The sequence below is a fragment of the Magallana gigas genome, chromosome 1 (genome assembly GCF_963853765.1).
Source record: "Magallana gigas chromosome 1, xbMagGiga1.1, whole genome shotgun sequence".
Taxonomy (NCBI): Eukaryota; Metazoa; Mollusca; class Bivalvia; order Ostreida; family Ostreidae; genus Magallana; species Magallana gigas.
The window spans coordinates 17,072,938-17,095,540 of NC_088853.1; the positions used below are offsets into that span (position 1 = coordinate 17,072,938).

Sequence of the window (22,603 nt, forward strand, 5' to 3'; positions counted from 1 at the left end):
AAAAAAAAATTACAGCATTTTGTATATTTGTAAAACGATTTAGAATGATTTTGTAGAGAACTAAACCCAGGACGATTACCAAGATTCGAGCCAGTGAACTCTGTAGTTGTAGCATTGGTTGTGTCCATCAAAATCTCATTAAGTTTATCCATATTCCTTAATACAAAGCTAGCGCCTTTACCTTCCTGAAATATAATGGTTAAATAAGTTGTGTTAATAGTTCGAATTCACCATTAAGGCTTTGTATTACAATTATACATATTTATCATCTTACAACATATAGAAAACAAAATTCAATTAGGATTACCCCTAAATGCATTATTTACCTCTTTTATGAGGGTTGTCCAAGATTTCGAGTTGTTCGTTGATAAAATATTGTCAATCACAGTATAGAAAACCTAAAAGTACTCAAATTCTTATATCAACATTATCTTTGTACAAATCATAAGACTGCTGCACATATATATTGAGTTCAGACGCAAGGGAAACGGTTTTATATAGGCGTGTACTTGAAAAAGATGAATAAAACAAATTCATAATTTTTTGTTACTGTAATATCAAATCGAATTACAAAAATTCACGTTTAACCATGACATATACAGGATTAAAAAATCATCTGATCCTGCACAATCATGTGTTGATGATATGTGGATAATATAAATTAAAATTGTTTATAATACACACATATAAACTTCTTTAATTGAATGTGATTTGCGTAAGTTTGTTATGCATTTTATGTCGTAAAACAAATATCAAATACAATAGTAGTTTGTTTCCTATACTGTTTTCAAATAGTTACAACTTCATTGTTAGATCCAAAAATGATTTGACACATAAAGAGAACATTTTTATTGGAAGTCAAATCCCGTTTATACGCTTCCTCTTTATCTATAGAATTCGCTACTCCAAAATAAAATAACTTTAATCGCCCCAGATTAACGTTAAAGTCCATGCTTTACATTGATCAGCACGGCATTAAAAATGCGCAATGGTCTAAGGTTACTGCACATCTGTAGGTTATGAGTCTTTAACCTCGCTGAGGCTTTGATTTCATTTCCAAATATGTTAGAATATATTTTTGATCAAATGTTGCAGAATTTTAAAATTCTAAAACGCTTTAAGTATACATATTGAACTTTTTATTAGCTTCAGTATCGACAAGTGCCCCGTTTCATTTGAAGCTGCATTACCGTATTCTCTATTGCTGGTCCAGTGATGTTTACAATCTTGTCCAAGATATCTAATGTTGAGTTAAGTTCCTCAGTACTGATTTCTTTGGATGGTGATATCGTGTTATTCATCATGTACAGAGTTGCATTCACCGTTTCCTGGATCTGTTTCGTATCTTGTGTTCCACCTTCTATTAAACTGATCAACTAAATAAGCAAAATTAAATATTGTGCATGGTGCCAATAAGCGTTCATATATTTTCAAAGAAATAATGAAATAAAGATATAAAGATTTGTTAACAGTGTGAAACCCTAAAAGAAAAAATTCAAAATAGGAAGTCGAATCTTACCAGCTGTGAAGTATTCTTTAAGCGTTCAGTTGTGGAGTTTATCGTCATAAGGGAATTGCCAAGATCCCCTAGTTATACAATTATATTTAAATAAGAATGACAAAAAGGTCGTTACATATACAAGTAACAAGTAGGTCTGAGTTTTTGAAATGACACGATGCTAAAAATTCGATCAAAATTAAGATCCCCCATTCCTGCAAAGGATCACCAAAATTTGTACAGTGCTAAAAAGTTTTTTCTTTCTTAATTTTACAAACAGCGTATTAGATATGTAAGATTTTGGTCCTGCAAACATATCATAATTACGTAAATAATTGGCATGGTACACTGTAATGGTTATACATATGTGTTGTTTCAATCAACAATTATGCTTTTAAAATGTATTGCAAAACCTTATAATTTTAAAGTAATTTTTTATAAAAAGCTACGAGTCTCTTGGTCCTTTGATAAAGGAATAATCCTCTTTTCTTTATATCCTACAAGATATCTCGAGAATACTTGTACTGTAGAATCATTAGAATTCGTGGTGGCTCAATGTTCGTGGTATTCGTGGGTAGCCCTCACCCACGAATTTACATCCTCAACGAAAACTGACTAAAAAGAGTTAGTTTACCATCTGAAACTAAAAGCTGACGCATCCACGAAATTACATCCCAACAAATATGCAAAAATCCCACAATCCACGAAAAGTGGCTTAAAGGAAATCAAATGATTCCACAGTATTTCTTTAGTTTTTATATCCATAAAAAAATTGTTGCCTTTAATAGAATACTGTAGGCTAAAACCCTGCAGATCCTAAATATTGTAATAAATCTGGGAATTTATCTCATTTACAGCCAGCGTGAAGGGAAATCGGCATAGGATTCAACTGAATAAGTTGGGATTTATTTTTTCTTTCCCTAGATATTGTTTTATATTATCTATTACTGTTGAATGAAACAGCATCGAAGCGAAATTCCTTGGTTTCGATTTTGTTTACTTGTTTACATTTGTTTTTCATGTAATATGTTGTTTAAACATCAGTTTGGTGACTCGATCAGGCAAAGCAGATGTTCAGCTTTTCGCTTATTTTGATCGTAAAGCGTATTGAGGCTTATTGTAGCTTTTTGGTCTCATATCGCAATAATATTAGCTCGCATTTTCTCTAAATTCAAAGAAAATGTAAACAATTATGAATGGAAAGTCCAAACACTGTGTGTGCAAATACTACAAAGATAACTGTGAGGATCTGGATTAAATTAAATATAGACAAGACTGTATTGTTGTTTATGTAAATCAAAATGTGTTATTTCATTTAGCCTTATTTTATGAAGATTACATGTATAAATAGACAAAATTAAAGTGTTGTACAAACAGAATGTCCACCCATTTTAAAGAATAAACATTTGATTATGCCTGTTGTAATGTTAAAGAAATTAAAACTGCCATTACTATGCGCAATAACTTTCCATTTTCATGTTATGTTTAGCACAATAGTTGGAGTATTATAACATATTGTTCTTTTTCAGGGTTATTTAAGCAGTAAATAGACCACTGGACACACTTTTTGGGGGTGTTGAAAAAAGTAGTTCTCTATAAATATTTCTTTTACTAACTAACTTCATGTATATTTTGTTGTTTTTAATAACCATATTACTAATAAATATAACCTATCATAATATTTTTTGTTGATATCTATTGAAATTAAGGAAGTATGGGACTCACGATTTTGAATCTACCGCGCAACTCTGAATGACGTAAACCAATTCGCGGTCGTTAAATCTGTTTGTTCAATTCTAAGGTATTAAACAATAAAATTTATAGTGGAAAGGGTTTTATAGGTTTTGTAAATAATAAATCGTGAATATAAATGATAATAAGAGTTAATTTAACCCAAAATTCTTTTTTTACGACATAAATATCGGTTCAGTTTTCGGCAATGCGGAGGAAACGTGGATTTGATTTTGAACGCTGAGAAGACCAATCGCCACATAAAGGTTGCTAAAGCTCAGAAAATGGATAGTGTAGTGCGAACGTGGACGCTCTATTTGGCAGATCAATCACATATTTTGATATTACAGCTGAAAAATTCTCATCGGAGATGGAGGAAGATGACTCGACGCCAGCAAAAGCGATATGTCCAGGTTTGACTTACATTCATCATGTTCATTGATAGAGTAAAAGTATTTGTAATCTCAGCAGGATTAAGTTCGTCGAGACTGAAAGTTTTTGATAGACGTTTTTTCAGATTTTCAGTTTCGGCGAATCTTGCTGAGACTAGAGTAAAAGTAAAATTGGTATGGACATCATTAATTTTTTCTTGTATAAATGCTATGGCGTTGTAATGCACAAGCGCAAGCATTGATATGTAAGATACCTATGCCTATCAAAGTAAGCATCGTACATATTCGTTAGTAAAGCCCCAAGCACCTGAGATGTAATTTCATAATAAAAAAAATAATTATAATTATTTATACAAGTCTTTGACAGTATGCCACTATGGTTCAATACACATATCAGAACACAGTAGAATTCTTTATGTCTCTCATTTAAATAGTTAAACTTAATTCTTACATATATCAGAATGCGTATCATGTCGTCACATGTTTCAGATAATCAGATGTTTCCAGTAGTCGATTTTCAATGCATGGTTCAAAATGATGTCATACCACACATACGAAATCTCCTGTCGTCTCTATGCATATTCATTAGTCAAATTATCTGGCATTCAATTTATATTTATACTCTATCCCGAGTTTTTGCTTCCACTTCTTTTCGCTTGATACTTCGATAATCATAAATACCTTTGAGTTCAAACTACGTTCATCCACTATTATAAAAAATGTCCAGAGTATATGTTTTGAAACGCCCCCTCTACCTCTTCGGGTTTCAATACACATCCCAAAATAAAAAGTCTGCTGAGATTTTGCATTTGCATTGCATCAGCCATAAATAAGCCCGGATGATAACTTTGAAAAATTGTGCGAGGTGTTCGGAGTACTTCCGAATGGAAAAAAGATGTAAACATTTCCCATTATAAATCTTTGTAAGAAATTTGTTTTTGTTCCAGTGAACTTTTATGAGTGAAAAATGATAATTTGTCAATTAAGATATCCTGTATATTTTCCCTTTTATCGACTTCAACAGCATTTCTTTCACAGGTATGTGTATTTTTATTAAAAATAATCAAAAAGTGATGGAAGCAGTAACTCGGGACAGACTATAAGCTACAAGTTGAGACTGCAAATGATGATGACTTTGATTTTGTATCAGTAATTTCTGATGCTATATATTAGTGAGGTTAAAACTGACAGCCATTATGTGTGGGGTTAAGAGTTAGACTATTGGAAACCCATGACGTCTGGAGATGTATTTTAAAATAGAAAGACAGATTGAACACTTTCTGTAATGATATACACTATGGTATACACATTAACTCATAATTTACATATTGACAGCAAAATATATTTCAAATAGGTGTGAAATAGATGTCAAGTACAATGTCAACCTCAGATGGTATCTTTTTTTCCCGTTAAAACACCTGTATAGTGTCTGGAGCTTTTATGTGACTTTCAGTCTTTCACAATAATGCTCCCTCAAAAATTACTTTTCACAGCCCCATGCCCTTCTCCATGTTGAAATATTTGCATTTATCTGATTGGAGAACATGTAATTTAAAAGTAAAGATTTCAGAAGTCATTGTCTTATATTAACTATTCCTCTCTTAGTAAATATTATTATGTTTGTTAAATCTGAGTTAACCTTGGAGTCTGTTTATGCCTTTATAATATCAAGTACACATGCATATATTTTTTTTACTGATCAACTTTGCAACCAACTGGTGTTCCATTTAAAATTCTCTCATGGTGCAAAAATTCCTGATTATGTAACTTAATATTACAGATGTTGACCATGAAGAAGTTGTCCAAATGTCTGATTGTGGTTGGAGACAGTGGAGGAGTTTGGTGGAATTAGGGATGTAAGCAGATACGCATTTAAGAGAGCCCGATGGTCGAGGCCATTTTTAGACTGTATTGATCTTCTAATGAAGAAGAGCTATACATAGAAATATGCTGGTTGGCAGAATAGATAGAGAGAGTGAAGTCATGACGGTTTATCAGGTATTTGATAAATTACTAGACGTACATAAACTACTGGGTAATTTCGTTTGGTACAGTGTATCACTGTGATTGGTTTAAATTTTCATGGATTTCAAGGGTATACTCTTTCATATCAACAAATTAAAGCCCCCATACAGTAAGGTAAAAGTTAATGTATTATTCCATATATTATTTTGACTGAATCCTTAGTCCCAGAGATTATCACTGTGCAATATATTTTTTGTCATTTATTTTATTCTTTTTAATACTCCTTGCATGAGTGTGCCAATTGAAAGTCTTTCATTCATTTAAAACGTTTGTTTATTATATCAGTAAATTCTAAATTATATAATTTTTGAATGCCATGGAAATCGAACCACATGTAGTTGAATAAACCCTGAATTGTCCGAGGCCTAGTCTTTGTGAACCATAAATTGTACATCCTAAGAAATCCTTGTGTTTGAATGTCACAACAGTTTTTAGATATTTCTTTATGTATAAGTATTTAAGTTGATGCTATACCCCATCTTTCAGGTCATTCATCTATGATCGGGACATTTTCTGGAAAAATAGAAAACTTTTCAACAAGATCGAAATCCTGTCGCACATGTACTTTGTCTCTCAATTCCAAATCAACACCTCCTCCACATGATTGCATTATCAACTGGAACGGAATGTTCTATGAAGGCCATGGATAGTGACATGATAGAAGAGATGGTCAAGGATGTGAATGATGGGTCTATTTGTATAAAGACAATAGTTGGTGATGAAGATAGCACAATGATTTCAAAACTTCAGACAAACATTGACACAAATATTGGTAAAACATTGGATGCTTATCATGTGAAGGAAATCTTAAGGAACCATCTATATTGTGAAAATATAACACACAACTTTAACTTTCAAAGTCATACAGTATCTCAAAAGATGTTTATACTACATCTTTGCCCAAATAAAAAGCAGATGTTGCAAGGATAAGCCAAGGATGTGCTCTTGTCTGCTTCAATATTTATGTTAGATATAAAATAAAATTGTTGATAGCGTTCGTTCTGGAGCGGTAATTGTCAGCTTCATTAGTTATGCTAGATTGGTAATACATGTAACAATGTTGAAAGGGCTTTTGATTTGGGTGCATTATTTGTATAAGTTTGTTGATCTATTACATTGTACATATACATGTGAGGAGTTAAATGTCCAGTATAAACTTGATTAGTTTAAAAAAAAATTCATACCATAATATATGGTTGTAACAGTAATGGATGTTGTTCTGCCAAAATAGCTTAAAATTATATTCGGCATTTGTACTGTGCATTTTGTACATGATGTAATGCTGATTTCAATCTTTTTTTATGTTTCAGAGTTGAAAAAAATAATTATAATACATGTAGCAAATCATAAATTAAATATTTATTTGTTTATACCTACTAGAATTATTTTGTCCCTACCTGGTATAGTGTTATAAGGTGCAAATGGTTTAAAAATTTTAATTTAAGAGGAATTTCAAGTTAAGCAGAGGAAATTTGAGATTTAAATGAATAATTTTTTACTTTTTTGTTGAATTTTATAAAGTACCAGCATTGTAGTAAAGATATTATTAATTGACTCAATGTTTATTGAACAAAAAGTTGGTATTGATTATTTTATCTACACTAGAATAGTGATCAAGTGAAAATGGCGCGAAATTGTAAAAACAGACCAGAGTAAATTCAGATTGCAATATCTTTTTATCTAAGTCATTGACATATGAGTTTCTCCTTTTCCAGTGAAAGCATAACATTTGTATATTTCGTTTAAGTTCAAAAATAAAACTTCCAATTATATCAAAACAGATTTTTTGACCATTTTGCATTGAAGGTCAACACAAAAAGTAACAAATTTGAACCATGCAGAGGAAATTCGGTCGCACATTGTATGATACTGAGGAGGCTTTCAGAATTTTGTTTTTAATAAATTGTTCTTCTGTCAATGTATTATAAATAGCATATAAGAAAAATGAAATAAAATTACTATAAACGATGTAGCATTGCTTCATTTCTGTTGTAAGTGGTGTATTTTGATGAACGGAAGTATTTCCAACAAGGGTATGTTTGGATACCGTTACCATGGAAACAAACATATTAACCTATCAAAAAATTGTTATATTTTGTTAGAAAAAATGCAATGCTATTTGTTGAACCAATTTTTAAAAAATTTTAATTACTTTGGTGTCAGTCCCATACTCCCTTAAATTTGAAATTAATAAATATTCTTCATTTTAGACAAGGGTTCCCTTATCAACTGCACTGCCCCTTATTTTAAAAAAGACAGAAGAAAAGAACATGTAGTTTACAGGAAGAATGGTAAATTTCCATAAATTCCGCATCATTGATAAATATTGATATTCTTGCCTTCATTATTTATAACAAAAATATTAATTATATTTGCAAGTAAACCCGTTCATATATTAAATTATTTATTTACCAACAAAGTAACATAAACCATTATGAAACATAAAAGTGTAAATTACAAAGACTTAACCATGTTGACTCCCCCCCCCCCCCCATGAAGGGAAGGCAAAAGATAAAAAAAAATCAATTTCAACAATTTGGTAAAAATGACTGGTGTGAACAGAAACAATTTCTGGCATTATTTTAGTGAAATCTGCAGCTTTGATTTATCTAATAAATGAAAATTAAAATCAAGTCGGCGTTAGAAGTTAGAAACAGAAATAATTATATTTGTTTATGTTAAGCTTTTGCAGTTTGCAGTTTTGTATTATTCCTGATTCATCTATTTTTAGCAATATCACGTGACAGGGTATTCCCAAGAGACTTAAAATTTGCCGTTGCGATAACGAATTATCTTATTTGTATATCAATGAAATTTCTCTTTGTTTAACATTTTTTTGGAACTGAATATCAAGATTATTTAAAGGCTTACATTTTATGTGATAAATATCACTATTTTTTTATGGACGCCCTTAACATGGCTGAGATTTTTTTTTTTTGTTTTTTTTTTTTTTCGTTTTTTTTTTTTTGGCTTTGTCTCGGACCAGAAAATGGATGTAAGGAAATAAAAAAAAATTTAAAAAAAAAACTGCTCCAAGGCATTTGCCATCGTTATTATTCTTTAAGAAAAGAAAACAGAAAATCTACTCAGTGTTCTCTAAAAAATTATGCCGACAAAAAAGGTGAGGTGATAAAAATAACAAAAACTTTCAATCTAATGGAATACCTTAATAATAAAAAGTATGAGAACAATTAAGCATGCCGATGGAAACCGAAGACCGCAATCCTGTTGTTGTACTTAAAGAATAACAATAAATCTCAAAATTAAGATTGTTAAACTCTTTCTATATGTGTAGCGTCAAAGTATAATACTATGGTAAAAGTTTTGATGATTTCTATAAAAAAAAGTCTTGGTTTGTTCATTTACCACATCATAGTTGAATACCTATCACCAGTCAATAAAAATATTACTTAAGTAGATTTCATCAAGGATAATTCGATGGCTAAGGTTTTTAAAACATCTGTAAAATATATTGGAATACTCACGCTGTTTACAATCACTTCCTCTATAGCCTTTTTCACACCCATTCGAACATGTTCCATCATTTCTGTCACAAGAGACATTGTTGTAACAGTGGCCGCATGTGTATTCACAGTCATTTCCATATTTATCTTTTAAACAAGCTAAATTAAAAAAAAGAATAACAAATGTGTAAATCTCATACAAGAAAAGAAAAATAGAAATAAAAACTCAAATGGTCATCAACATGAGAGATCTGTGTTTTGATGTACTTCAGTTCTTATATAAAGGGTAATGATTCATGAATGAAAAAACATAGTCGGATACAAATAACAATCTTACAAGCATTTCAATCACAATAAGTAAACCAAAACTGTGTACTTCTTTCTGTATTTCTTTATTACAAATTATACGGGCTGTATGTCTACACGTATTTACTCGTTCGTACCAGCTCAGATACAAAAATGATAAAAATGTAATAACCGGTGAAAACAGAAATAAAAAAACTGACAATTTTCCTGCATAAACCTTTTTTTTAAATGTAATAAATACATATATTTTTCGCTTTACGATAGTTTCCGTTTATATACTCTTTAATATATGCTAAAAAGTAATTTCACTAAATATTAAAACTTAAGATTTCTTTTAGATGTGTTTGACCTGTACAAAGCGGGGGTTGGTATCCAGACATGGTGCATCCTGATTCATCACACCTGCCGTCCTTAATCCCACAGTTTGCTTTATTCATACAGTGGTCACATTTGTGACGACAGTGATCTCCATAGTATCCAGTTTCACATCCTGTGTTAAATATTTGTATAAATACTGTAAAAACTACGGTTCATGACTTACAACGGGAATCCCCAAAAGAAGGAGATTTTTTTATAGTTAAATCTTTTCTTAAAAAAAAACAAAAAAACAAAACAAAAACAAAAACAAAAAAAACAATCCTTGAAAAAATAATAAAGTATTGATCGTGAATAGTTAAGTCTGACATTATTATTATTTTTGTGCAGTGTGTGTGGTTTTATTTTCGGTTTTTATTGTCCTTTTTTTGACCTTTTTTGAAGGGGATGGCTGTTAAGGGTTCGACCAATCAATAAACTGTTTAGAAATGAAGTGTGTAATGTTAATTGAATTACAATCAATTTTTGTATCAAGTAGAGGGAATCATACTTATTGGAATCAAATTTTGACGGACGGAAAATACTAAATTTTTGTAGAAACATGTTTTGCGTGTTCGCTCACACACCACGGATTTTTAACAAATACATGTTCCTAACATGCGATCATATCAAATGCATGATATATTTGATGTACATGTAAGACTACATACAGAGACAAGACATTTAACTAAAAAATAATATCATAATAAGTTTGTTGCAATCGAGCAAGAACCCTATGACACTAATTTGTGCGTTTAGAAATACATAATATAGAGGTAACGTTCTTTGCATTATCTCATTCATATATACAATGGGTACCGTACCAAAAACTTGAACTTCGCAGATTTCTAAAATCGGGCATAAGTCTCCTTGAGAGTAGTGATCCTGATAAATCCAGACATATCTGGTTGTTCTCTCGCAGCCTCTCTCTAAAACTGTCGGAAAGTCGTCGGATGCTAAGGATGTGTAACAGGATGAGCTTGATGTTGGTACAGTGGTATCGTTCGACACACGGATCGAAAACCCCGGGAGTCGTGATTTTTTGATCCAAGATGATCCAACTATTAATACAGGATTTGTGTCAATGTCAGATTTACAAATTTTAAAAAATAAGTTTGATGTACAATGTTACCATATATACACTCTCAATCTCTTTTTAAATTAACTGCAGTAATTTACATTAGAATTATACCCACATCCTGTATCATTCCTGTACCAGAGTTTGACTGAGCTAACACTAAATACTCTTCCTAGGTCAATTCGAAGCCATGCCTCTTTTATTGTTTCGTTCACACCACTATGAAAGCAGTGGCTTATACTCTGACTGAAATCGCCGTCCACAGCGTACGACGCCCATCGGGCTCCGTCAATTGAGCTAGCTTTGACTTGGGAAAAGCTTCTGACAACTTGGTCTATAACAATCAATGAAATTCGTTAAAATATTGATCTCATGAAAAAACTATTATCACAATGTAAGGTCTACCGTTGAAGACAGAATATCTTAACAATAAACAATATGTAAACAAAGTATTTTAATGGAAACAGAAGACGGTTATAATAAATCTCCTGTCGTTGTACTTCGGAAACAACTGTAAATTTAGAAATTCAGATTGATAAACTGTATGTATATATACAAAGTCCAAATAATATATCATTCATAAAAAGTAGTTGATTTCTGTAGAAAAAGCCTTTATTTGGTCTTTTACCGCACCACACCAAGATTGAATACCTACCACCAGTCAAAAAAAATATATTTCTAAAGTGAATTTTATGAATAGAAATTCGATGTTACAGAGTTTTTTGAATATATGTAAAATGATTTGAAATACTTACGCTGTTTACAAGCACTTCCTTTATAACTTTTTTCACATCCATTTGAACACGTTCCATCATTTCTGTCACAAGAGGCATTGTTGAAACATTGACCGCATGTGTATTTGCAGTCATCTCCATATGCATCATTTAAACAAGCTAAATTTTCAAAAAATGTGTAAATCATACAAGCTGAGAAAACAAAAAATAATAAAGAGAATCAAAGAGGTCATAAGCATGAAATAACTGTGTTTTGATCCAATTTAGTACTCATGTAATGGGTAATGATTATTGAATAAAAATCAATTTAAAACATTTTCAATTATGAATTCTAACGTATAACTTTTCAGAACATACAAGGTCATACACAGTGATACATTTTATTCTTGCATGTATTTCCAACACAATAAGATACCTACACAAAGTTTATCATTCGCTGTACTTTGATTTCCTTTAATTAGAATTTAATTTGCAAGTCTTTATCAGATATACTCTTTCTCAACAGCTCAAAAACAAAAACAAATGATAAATACAACCGTTTCAGCAAAGAAACTGGTTATTTTTGTTATGGCATCGATGCATGTACCTCAATTTCTCACTTGAAAACAGTTTTTCTTTTACATATTCTTTAATATAATTTATATATATATATTCTTATACTATATTTATATTTTTTCAATTTACATATTATATATACTTTTTGATATTCTTTAGAATAGTAGGTTAATAATGTAATGTCACAAAAATATTATAAGTATAAAAATTAGTTTAACCTGTACATAGTGGGGGTTTGTATCCAGACGTAGCACATCCAGATTCATCACACCTGCCGTCCTTAATCCCACAGTGTGCTTTATTCATACAGTGGTCACATTTGTGACGACAGTGATCACCATAGTATCCAGTTTCACATCCTTAATAAACAATCAATTTATTAATTTGTTAAAGACTGTTGTGCTGTATTTTTTCTACAATTCCAAAACCTTCATATTCCATTAATTACCAAATAAAGCAATTTTTTGTTTTAATGAATCCAAGTGTGGTCGACGCGAGACCGTTTCTTTATATATTTATGGAGGAAATATCAGTTTATATGCAATTTTGGTTTATCTTATAAGTCGCTACATGTAAAGAATCAGTAGCCCTTCAAACATTTTTGTTTTGACCGCTGAAATACGAAATGGAAAAACAAATATAGCACTGTAAACGTAAGAACCTTTAGAGTTTGTTGCCATCTTATGACCATTTATAAGTATATAAATTTATTCACAACAGCCATGTAAGTTTGGAATAATTTACTCCCACCAGGTCACATTACAAAGCGACACTTGTATGCATTCCTTTTTACAACTTCATCAGATCTTGTTTTGTTTATACCAAATAGGCGCTAAAATTCAATAGAAACTTTACTTAGTGTATACTCCGATTTTAGTGCTTATTTCAATCCAATACATAATTTGGGGATCTTATGTGTAATACGCTTACAATATATTACGTAACACGACATATAAAGCAAATATTTAAAAAAAAAATGAAATCTGGCACTATTTTGTGCGTTTAGAAAAACAAAATGACGTAAAAGTAAATTTCTTTGCATTGCCTCATTCATATGCATGAATTGCAACGTACCAAAAACTTGAACTTCGCAGATTTCTAAAATCGGATGCTCGTCTCCTAAAGAGATATGATCCTGATAAATCCAGACGTATCTAGCTGTTTTCTTACAGTCTCTCTCTATAACAGTCGGCATGTCATCGGATGGTAAAGATGTGTAACAAGATGAGATTGATGTTGGTACAGTGGTATCGTTCGACACGCGAATCGAAAACCCCGGGAGTCGTGATTTCTTGATCCAAGATGATCCAACTAATAATACAGAATTAATCAGTTTCATGCTTACAATTATACATGAATTAGTTTGATGTACAATGTTATCATACGTACATGTTTTATCACTCCTGTACCAGAGTTTGACTGAACTGACACTTAATACTCTTCCTAGATCTATTCGAAGCCACGCCTCTTTTATTGTTTCGTTCACACCACTATGAAAGCAGTGGCTTATACTCTGATTGAAATCGCCGTCCACAGCGTATGATGCCCATCGGGCTCCGTGGGTTGAGCTAGCTTTGATCTGGGTAAAGCTTCTGATAACTTGATCTATAACAATCAATGCCATCAATAAAAAAATTATCATAAAACCAAAACAAATCAAAGTTAGAGAATGATTATGGGGTAACAATAGTATACAGGGGCATTTTTGGTGATAACTAGTAGCTTAAAATCTTTTAAAAAACAATTACCTGTTTTAAATCATATTTATACATTTTTTAGCAATTGTACAAATTTTTTTTACTAGATATTGAATTATTGACATTAATACGTTATTTCGATGGGGTTCTTTTTGCATACAGATCTTGCTTGCTCCCCATGCGAAGTATTTGAGACTTTGATAAAGTCAAATTAGACGATGCGTATTTGATTTTTAGGGTTATCTCACACACCAAAAAATCGTGAAAATGTCCATGTAAATATATTCAAAATTGTACACATGATAGTATACAATGATAACCAAAATTGTTAAGCAAGCTACTAAACCCTTAATATTTGAGTTCGATAGATCGTATTGACCCGTTCATTGACATGTTCACTAAACTGATACTGCTTTAGAAGTTTTATCATTGTGGAACATTTGCAAAACATAATGACGTTTGATACCTCAAGTTGATTTTGAAACAAAAAAATATTAATTGCTTGTTACTTTTTGTTTAAGGGCGTAGTATTATTGCGTTTCATAGTTATGTTTTTACATAAAACTGCAAAATATATCAAATCATATTGTAATATCTTTCTAAACATAGACATTTTTTTAAATACAACATTACTTGCTATCTGTATAAGCGTTCTTGTCTAATAAAGATTATTTGGGGATATCGGAGGGAAGTTATTAAAGCGTTTACTATATATGTTATCTGTGTTCGCATATTCCCTTTGTCACTTGTTTTCGGTTTGATGTTATGTTTATAACCTTAACATCTATTATTTAAAAAAGTCATTCTTAGTCAAATTTTCATATTTCTATCATATAACACCAAAAGTTGGTTGCTAAGCAACTTGCTTTCGATACACGTTTCTACCATTATTGGGACAAAATGGTCTTGATTTTATTTTAATGAAAAACACATCCTTTCTGTTTGAATGTTTACTCTACTTATTAATTTTTTGTGATATATCGTCATTAAAGTATCAAAGTATCACATCTTAGTTATTGAATAATAATCCAGCAAATAAAAATATGTTTTCTTCTCTAATGTACTAAGGACCTAAACGTATAAGCTGACTTTGTGAAAAACCTAAAAATGAGGCATTTGTTATGATAGTTTGCGGACAGGTTGATGAAGGCCAACACCAATCCTGGAATGACTGGGTCTTCTGGTTTCAAAACAATCAACACATCACAGGGATGTTACCCAGAAATTGTTTGTTTTTTTCTCTGGAAAGGAAACTAATTTTTAAAAAACCTTTTCAAGTAGTAATAAGGCTATGATCTGAACTATGACTTTTCAACACTTTTTTTTTAACTTTCGGAACAGAAGATGTCGAAACTGCAAAGGGAGATATATTATTTTCTAAAAATTTACCATTTTTAACAAATTAGTTCACAATGATAAAGCTTCCCTTTCATTTTTTAATAATTTTAGACAGCCAAAGATTTAAAGATTATATTATATGCTTGTGAAACATTAAACGTAACGCATTTGTGTACAACACTGTAGCAAAAAAAATGGTAAATTTTGTAAAAATTGAAGTGTTGTTCGAGCTTCCATGCAAAATGGTCAGTGGATAGAGAATTTGACGTGATATTTTAAAACAGTTTATAAACGTGTAGATTTCTTATTATTTTTTTTATAGCAAAATCGATTTCTATACGTGTCGAGTTTAAGTGCTTACAGAAAATTGCTCTGAATTAAAGCCGTTTTAATAGGTGCGCGTGTCAAACTTCGATTTGATAAAGGCTATATCTATACTCATGGTAAACCATCCAGTCATTGGCTATTATATACATGCTTAATAATTCAAATTTTTAGTTTAAAATTGTAAAAGAATAAACAACTAAACTTGTACTCAATTACAAATGATTTTAAAGAAAAAATCAGTTTAAAGATACATATTTTTACTAAAATATAATCTTATTAGACAGAAGAAATGAAAAAAAAATAACTTTCCTTTTTTAGAGGATCAATTGTACTAGCCATAATATAACAATTGAATATTTTTTTTATAAGTTTCCTGATGTGGAGTTTAAAATCATTTTCAATCGGTCCATTTAATTGTGCATTTAATTTTTTTTTGTGTGAAAAATGTATTAACAGCATGCAATGCCCTAAGATAATCTAGGTATCAAAACAATATTTTGTTTTGTGATGTGCTCAACATCCCAATCCCTTCTCTTGGTTGTGTTCATAATATAGCACAGACAGCGAACAAGAACATGTAGATATGTTATTCAAATCTCCTCAGTTATTATTTTCGTATGAAATTGTCAAACTACATATTAATGTAAAGTTAATGAGAAAAGGAAAAAAAATAATCAGGAAACTGTTTATCAAAAAGCTAAAATTCATTGGGTTATTTTTTTTTAATTGAGCTTAACAAGGTCATAAGATTATTGCATATAAAAGTATCAATTATTTCTACCAAAACCTGAACAATTTTTTTAAAGGGCGTTAATATTGACAATATACACGCACTTTGATAAAAAAAAAATCTTTAGACAATGTTGAACTGGTCTGAAAATCAACACATTCTGAAAAAGAGTATGGCAAATTGTTTGTACCTATGCATCGCCAAAAAATAACACCACGTGTAAAAAATAAAAGATCATTGTTCAGGAAGCCTGTGTTTCGTTATATACCTTTCTAGAGTTTAATATTTACCACAAATCAATAAAAGTATTTCTACAAATAATTTTATGAAGAAAAACTAGTGGTTAAAGATTTCTTTTAACTTTACAATATCACTTGATTCGTGAAAAAGGCTTTGAAACACTTACGTTGTTTACAGTCACTTCCTCTTTGATCTCTTCTACACCCATTTGAACACGTTCTTTCGTCTTTGTCACAGTAGGCATTGTTGTAACAGTTACCGCATGAGTATTCGCAGTCGCCTCCATATTTATCATTTGAACAAGCTAAATTGAAATTAATGAAAGTGTCTATATCATACAAAGTGAGAAAAAGAAAGAAAGAAAGCCTAAGTGGTCACTAACATGAAATAACTGGGTTTTTATTCATTTCAGTGCTCTTGGATTGGGTAGAGATTAATGAATAAAAATCATTATCATAATATTATTTACAAAATTTTGGGGAAAAAGAACAAAACATTCCTTCAATCACAATTTGTTTTGCTATTTCTCCGAACAAACAAAATATACACAGTCACATAAACAATTTATTCTTTCATGTATTTTGATCTCAATTGGTGACTCAAACAATGTTCATTATACGTTGAACTTTTGATTCTTTATTAAATATTAAATTATCTGTATGTCTGTACAATATTTATTTTTTTTGCAACAGCTCAGAAAAAAACTTTTATGAAATAACAAGACTGACCATTTAATTGAATAAACTGGTTGTATTCTTATATATATTTTTATATTATTTTTAGCGCCATTAATACACAAATCTGCTCCCTTGAAAACAGTTTCCTTTTATATGCTCCGTAATAAACGTTAACCAGGGAATAAATCCAGAAAATTAAAAAAAAGGTTTGTTTTTGATGCATTTTACCTGTACATAGTGGCGGTTCGTATTTATACGTGGAGCATCCCAATCCATCACACCTACCGTCCTTAATCCCACAGTGTGCTTTATTCATACAGTGGTCACATTTGTGACGACAGTGATCACCATAATATCCAATTTCACATCCTGTGGAAAAGTATATTGCACATGAGGTGTTTGGTATTAGTATGTATTTCGTCCTTTCCGGTGAAAGACATTTTGTATTCTTTGTTTCATAAGGTCTTTCCACCTTTCAGGTGAAAGGCCATCTGTATTCCTCTTTCTATTATTTTTTTTTATTCCTTTTTTATCATTTGTTGTATTTTAAAATACTTTTTCTTTATGAAATTGACATTTAAAGTTTATGCTACCAAATGACCCTTTTGTCACAATAGACATTATGCCAATGATTTTTTGAATTATAATTGGTTCTATGTCTACTATATTTAATGTAAGAATTATCGTTTATAGATCTAAGTTATCGTTCATTTATTTACGCTTTATTGGTCACTGGGTTGTTCCGTTCTCGATGTTACTATGTTTAGATTGGGATTCTCATCGAACCTGTTTGGCAGGTTTACATAGAAGCTTATGAGGGGTGTTGCCGGATGTCGCTATATATTTAGTATCTAGAGTAGTAAAACTTGTTTGGTTAGTTTGATGACTATATATATGGGGTGTGGGCTGACTTTTGTGAGAAGAGGTCTGGACGCCGAGGAGTATTTTCGTGTATGTTAAGCCCTTGCTGTGTGAACTTGGGTGTGTCTCTTGTGTCTCCCCTGCTGTGTGATCTAGGGAACATGTAGCCTGTGTGGATTTTGTTGGCGCTGGCGTTGCGAGACCTGATTGCCTACATTTTCTGTATTTTTATTGCCACAACTCAGTAAGTGTAACTTTACGTTATTTTTTGTCGGCGGATGAATTGTATTGCTATTTATTACATAAATTGTCTGGTACGTGTTTGATCATATTCACCTACAAGAACAAGAACGTATTAATGTGTGTACTATAATGTCGTTAATTTACTTGTTTTTAAAGCTATAGTAGCCATTAGTGGGTTTGCATAAAACTTATGTTTGTAATGATTTATTAGAAAATTGTGTGTTAATTGTAGGTGACCAATTTTATAATTCTAAAGTTATTGTTAACCTGAGGGGACGGGGTGGATTTTTGTGAATCGTGGTGAAGCGTGGTGGATCGTGGTGGAACATGGTGGAAAGTGGTGGAGCGTGGTAGAAAGATGTGGACTATGCACAAGATTATGGAGGCCCGTTGAGAACTATGATTAATAATTTCTTTGTACATATGTAGATAAATTTATTGTTTATTTTTTCATATTGTTGTTGTTTGTTGGAAAACAAGAGTCATCCATATGATTTCATAAGGGAAAAATGTTAAAAAAACCCATCACAACAGGTCAGTTGTGACACCTTTGCGTGATAACCCTCAGAACTTACAAATGTTATTGCCCATTGCGTATGAAATACTTGTTATCGCTATTCATTGAAACTATTAGAGATGAAGGCTTGAAACGTTTTTAGTTAACTTAAAGGCTTCTTCAATGGTTCATTCTGAAAGGATCTGTTGTCCCTTTCTAACAGTTATTGCCCCTGAAACTTCGATAAAAAAAAAAAGGAAAACCTTTAAACCATTCATCATAGAGACATCGGACCACAAACAATGGAAGCGTCTACTATGGCCAATCAAAATGACAAAATGGTTAAAAGTCAAGGTCATACAAAAATCCAAATATCATTGATTGTTGATATCTCTTTTATCAAGGTGGAATAGGAATACATTTTAGGAATGTATTGGGGCTTTTCAAGGAGTTCCAACATATAGTCCCTACTATGAAATAGTTATTGTACTTATATATGAAATACTTGTTAACGCTACTATTTGTCTTTAAAAATTTTTGTATAATTACATACAGAGACAAAATATTAACCAAAAATTCATCTTATAATGGGTAATTTGCCATCAATAAAACCCGTATGACATTGCTGTGTACGTTTATAAGAGTTAATTGCATTCCATCAATCGTATTTTAAATTGAAACTTACCAAAAACTTGAACTTCACAGATTTCTAGGATCGGGCATATATCTCCTGGAGAGATATGATCCTGATAAATCCAGACATATCTGGTTGTTCTCTCGCAGTCTCTCTCAATAATGGTCCGCATGTCGTCGGATGGTAAAGATGTGTAACAAGATGAGATTGATGTTGGTACAGTGGTATCGTTCGACACACGAATCGAAAACCCCGGGAGCCGAGATTTCTTGCTCAAAGATGACCCAACTATAATTAGACAACTTGGATGAATTAAATGCATAAGATTTCAAAGTCAACTAGTCGAGTGTAGAATTTAATCATACGTACAATCTCCATCACTTCTGTACCAGAGTTTGACTGAGCTGACACTAAATACTCTTCCTAGGTCAATTCGAAGCCACGCCTTTTCTATTGTTTCGTTGACACCACTATGGAAACAGTGGCTTATACTCTGATTGAAATCGCCGTCCACAGCATATGATGCCCATCGGGCTCCGTCAACTGAGCTAGCCTTGACTTGGTAAAAGCTTTTGACAGCTTGGTCTATAACATCAATGAAATCTATATAGAAATATTTCAGAAATGATTCTGTGAATGTATAATGGGAGGATAATCTTGGACGGGGTCCTTATAAAATTCAAAGAATCCCAAAAGACTCAGTGAAAGATTTTTTTCTCGCCTTGACGATGACAATCATATCAAAATGTTCAAAACATGATTCCTTTTTAATCATATTCATAACATTTTTAGCTATTGTAAGACCAGATACTGAATTATTGACATCAATTCGTTTTTTTCATGACGTATAATATATGAAAATCATCGCGACTTTGATGAAATGCATCAAATTAGACGATACATAATTGATTCGTAGAGCATCACGCAAACACACAAAAACCTAATAACTTGCAAATGAATAAGCAAATAAATCTACAAAATTATAGACACGCAGATATAAAGCAGGGCCTTAATTGTTGTGCAAGTTATCAAAGTCTTTTGAGTTCAGAAAATAATACCGATTCAGCCATGTTTACTCGCAATAAATCATTTCATGCAATATAAGGTTTGTTACATTAATTATAAGTTTTTGCAGCGAAAAATCCAGACTAGTGTTGTTTTAAAATTTGATAAGGTGAGCATTAAAAATAAAGATTGCTAGTTATTAATTCTTTCGATTAATACCTTTGTTTTTTGTATGAAAACTTTTTTTATGTTTTGTTTTTTATGCAATTTTGATGGTGGTTCATGGTTACCTTTTTTGTTATAGAAAACTGCAAATCATATCAAACCTTTCTTAACATAGACACATATAAGTATCATATCTGTCAGTGTTAGAAACCTTTTTTTTTAATACAAATCATATTTGGGAAATCGTAAGGAACTTAATCCGTTCACCATATAGTCGTGGTATTATCATCTGTGTTTGCTAATATCCCAATGTACCCTTTTTCAATTGTTTTCAGTTTGATGCTATACAGTGTCTATAACATTAACATCTAAGACATTAATTAGAGCCGTCTTAAGATTTTGACTTTTGTCAGGACGTGTCTCCAAATACTGTGGAATCATTGAATTTCGTGAGGGCCAATGTTCGTGGATGGCTTAAATTTTACAGGTTCATGGGGACGTAATTTCGTGCATTCTCATATATCTACAAAAGGAAATATGACTTTATTACCCTAATTAACAATTCGTGAAGGATGTTATTTCGTGGATAAGAGGTAACCACGAATTCCACGAAAACTGAGCCACCACGAAATCTAATGATTCCACAGTAGTTGGAGTCAAAAGCTATACCCATGGTTAACTGCCCAGCCATTGGTTAACAGAAACGGATATTATAATGTTATTAAAAAAGTATGTAAAGTTCTATATTATAACAAAGTTTGATTTCTCAATCACTGAACGATATTTGTTTATATCTCGCGCGGAAAAGAGCAGTTAAGGAAAGAAAAGAACTTCTCAATAACATATCTTAGTTAATGCTGGTTTTAAAAATGCTGTTGAAAATAACGAAGTAGAATCTTAAAATGTGTTTGTTTCCGGTGAGGACCGGAAGCGAAGGACAAATCATTGACACCTTTTATGCACATCTATTTATTAAAGTTTATCATACGGCAAAGTTTAATTCCTCAACATGATTGTTTTTTTGCAGCTTTCGCGCGATCAAATTCAGAAAGAAAAGCATCTCAATAATATCATAAATATTTCATAAGATGTAACATTTTCATTTGTAAGAATCACTTCAGTGCTTTCAATAAGAAATTGAAAAATATAAAATTCTTAAAACGCTTGTTTGTCTGTTTGGTTGTTGTTTTTTGTTTTTGCTACCGCTAACGACCGAAAGTGACAAACGGCAATATATACCTCTTGTGATTTTTACAAATACAATATCTTCCATCTCTTGAACTCTCAAGTTTCTTTTCAAACCGTTTTAAACGTTTATTTTTGTTTTGTTTGGGGGAAGGGGTTTCCGGACATGATAACAATTGTAAATACTGAAAGTTGACAAAATAGACAAAATCGACGACTTGACACGACGCCATTAGATCAAAGATGATCATATTTAGTTTTCTCTAATTTCTTTCATCTGTATAGTTCCAAGAAATCAATGGGCGCATTTAAAAGAAAAAAAATCAAAGTTATTTATACAGGAAAAAAAACACTTTGAAACGGATAACATTAATGATAGAAGAAAAAACACATTAAAATCACTTTTGAGTTTTTTCTGTTGACAACAGTAGTCCATAAAATAAACAGTAAGAACACAATAAGGTCTTCCTTTGAACATAACTGCTTGTTTCATAATTCAGATAGACAAACAACACGTACATGGGCAACGTCCAAACATATTACTTTATATACAGATTAGATGATTTCTGTAAATGAAGTCTTTATTTTGTAGTTTACCACATCAAAGTTCAACGCCTACATGTACCAACGATCGATTAAAGTACAAGGTTGTAAAACACTTACGCTGTTTACAATCACTTCCTCTATAGCCCTTTTCACACCCATTCAAACACGTTCCATCACTTGTGTCACAAGAGGCATTGTTGAAACAGTGACCACATTTGTATTCGCAGTCACTTCCATATGCATTGTTTAAACAAGCTAAATTTAAAAAATTCAAAACTATTGTGTATATTTCATACAAATTAAAACAAAGGAGAAACGAAAG

The 22,603-nt window shown here is 31.5% G+C and overlaps 1 protein-coding gene across 1 annotated transcript in view; it reads right to left on the minus strand.

Moving 5' to 3' along the window:
• The window catches only part of LOC105317649 (uncharacterized), a 40,016-nt gene that overhangs the window by 7,616 nt on the left and 9,797 nt on the right, over nucleotides 1–22,603 (minus strand). The window contains exons 9-25 of the mRNA XM_066084480.1: nucleotides 22,399–22,536; nucleotides 19,750–19,965; nucleotides 19,432–19,668; nucleotides 17,375–17,515; nucleotides 16,636–16,773; nucleotides 13,527–13,742; nucleotides 13,212–13,448; nucleotides 12,356–12,496; nucleotides 11,604–11,741; nucleotides 10,967–11,182; nucleotides 10,595–10,831; nucleotides 9,766–9,906; nucleotides 9,132–9,269; nucleotides 1,520–1,587; nucleotides 1,191–1,376; nucleotides 327–398; nucleotides 80–185 (exon numbers count right to left, since the gene is read on the minus strand). Coding sequence (XP_065940552.1) covers nucleotides 80–185; nucleotides 327–398; nucleotides 1,191–1,376; nucleotides 1,520–1,587; nucleotides 9,132–9,269; nucleotides 9,766–9,906; nucleotides 10,595–10,831; nucleotides 10,967–11,182; nucleotides 11,604–11,741; nucleotides 12,356–12,496; nucleotides 13,212–13,448; nucleotides 13,527–13,742; nucleotides 16,636–16,773; nucleotides 17,375–17,515; nucleotides 19,432–19,668; nucleotides 19,750–19,965; nucleotides 22,399–22,536 — 2,766 coding nt within the window. The remainder of the gene's footprint in view (nucleotides 1–79; nucleotides 186–326; nucleotides 399–1,190; nucleotides 1,377–1,519; nucleotides 1,588–9,131; nucleotides 9,270–9,765; nucleotides 9,907–10,594; nucleotides 10,832–10,966; nucleotides 11,183–11,603; nucleotides 11,742–12,355; nucleotides 12,497–13,211; nucleotides 13,449–13,526; nucleotides 13,743–16,635; nucleotides 16,774–17,374; nucleotides 17,516–19,431; nucleotides 19,669–19,749; nucleotides 19,966–22,398; nucleotides 22,537–22,603) is intronic.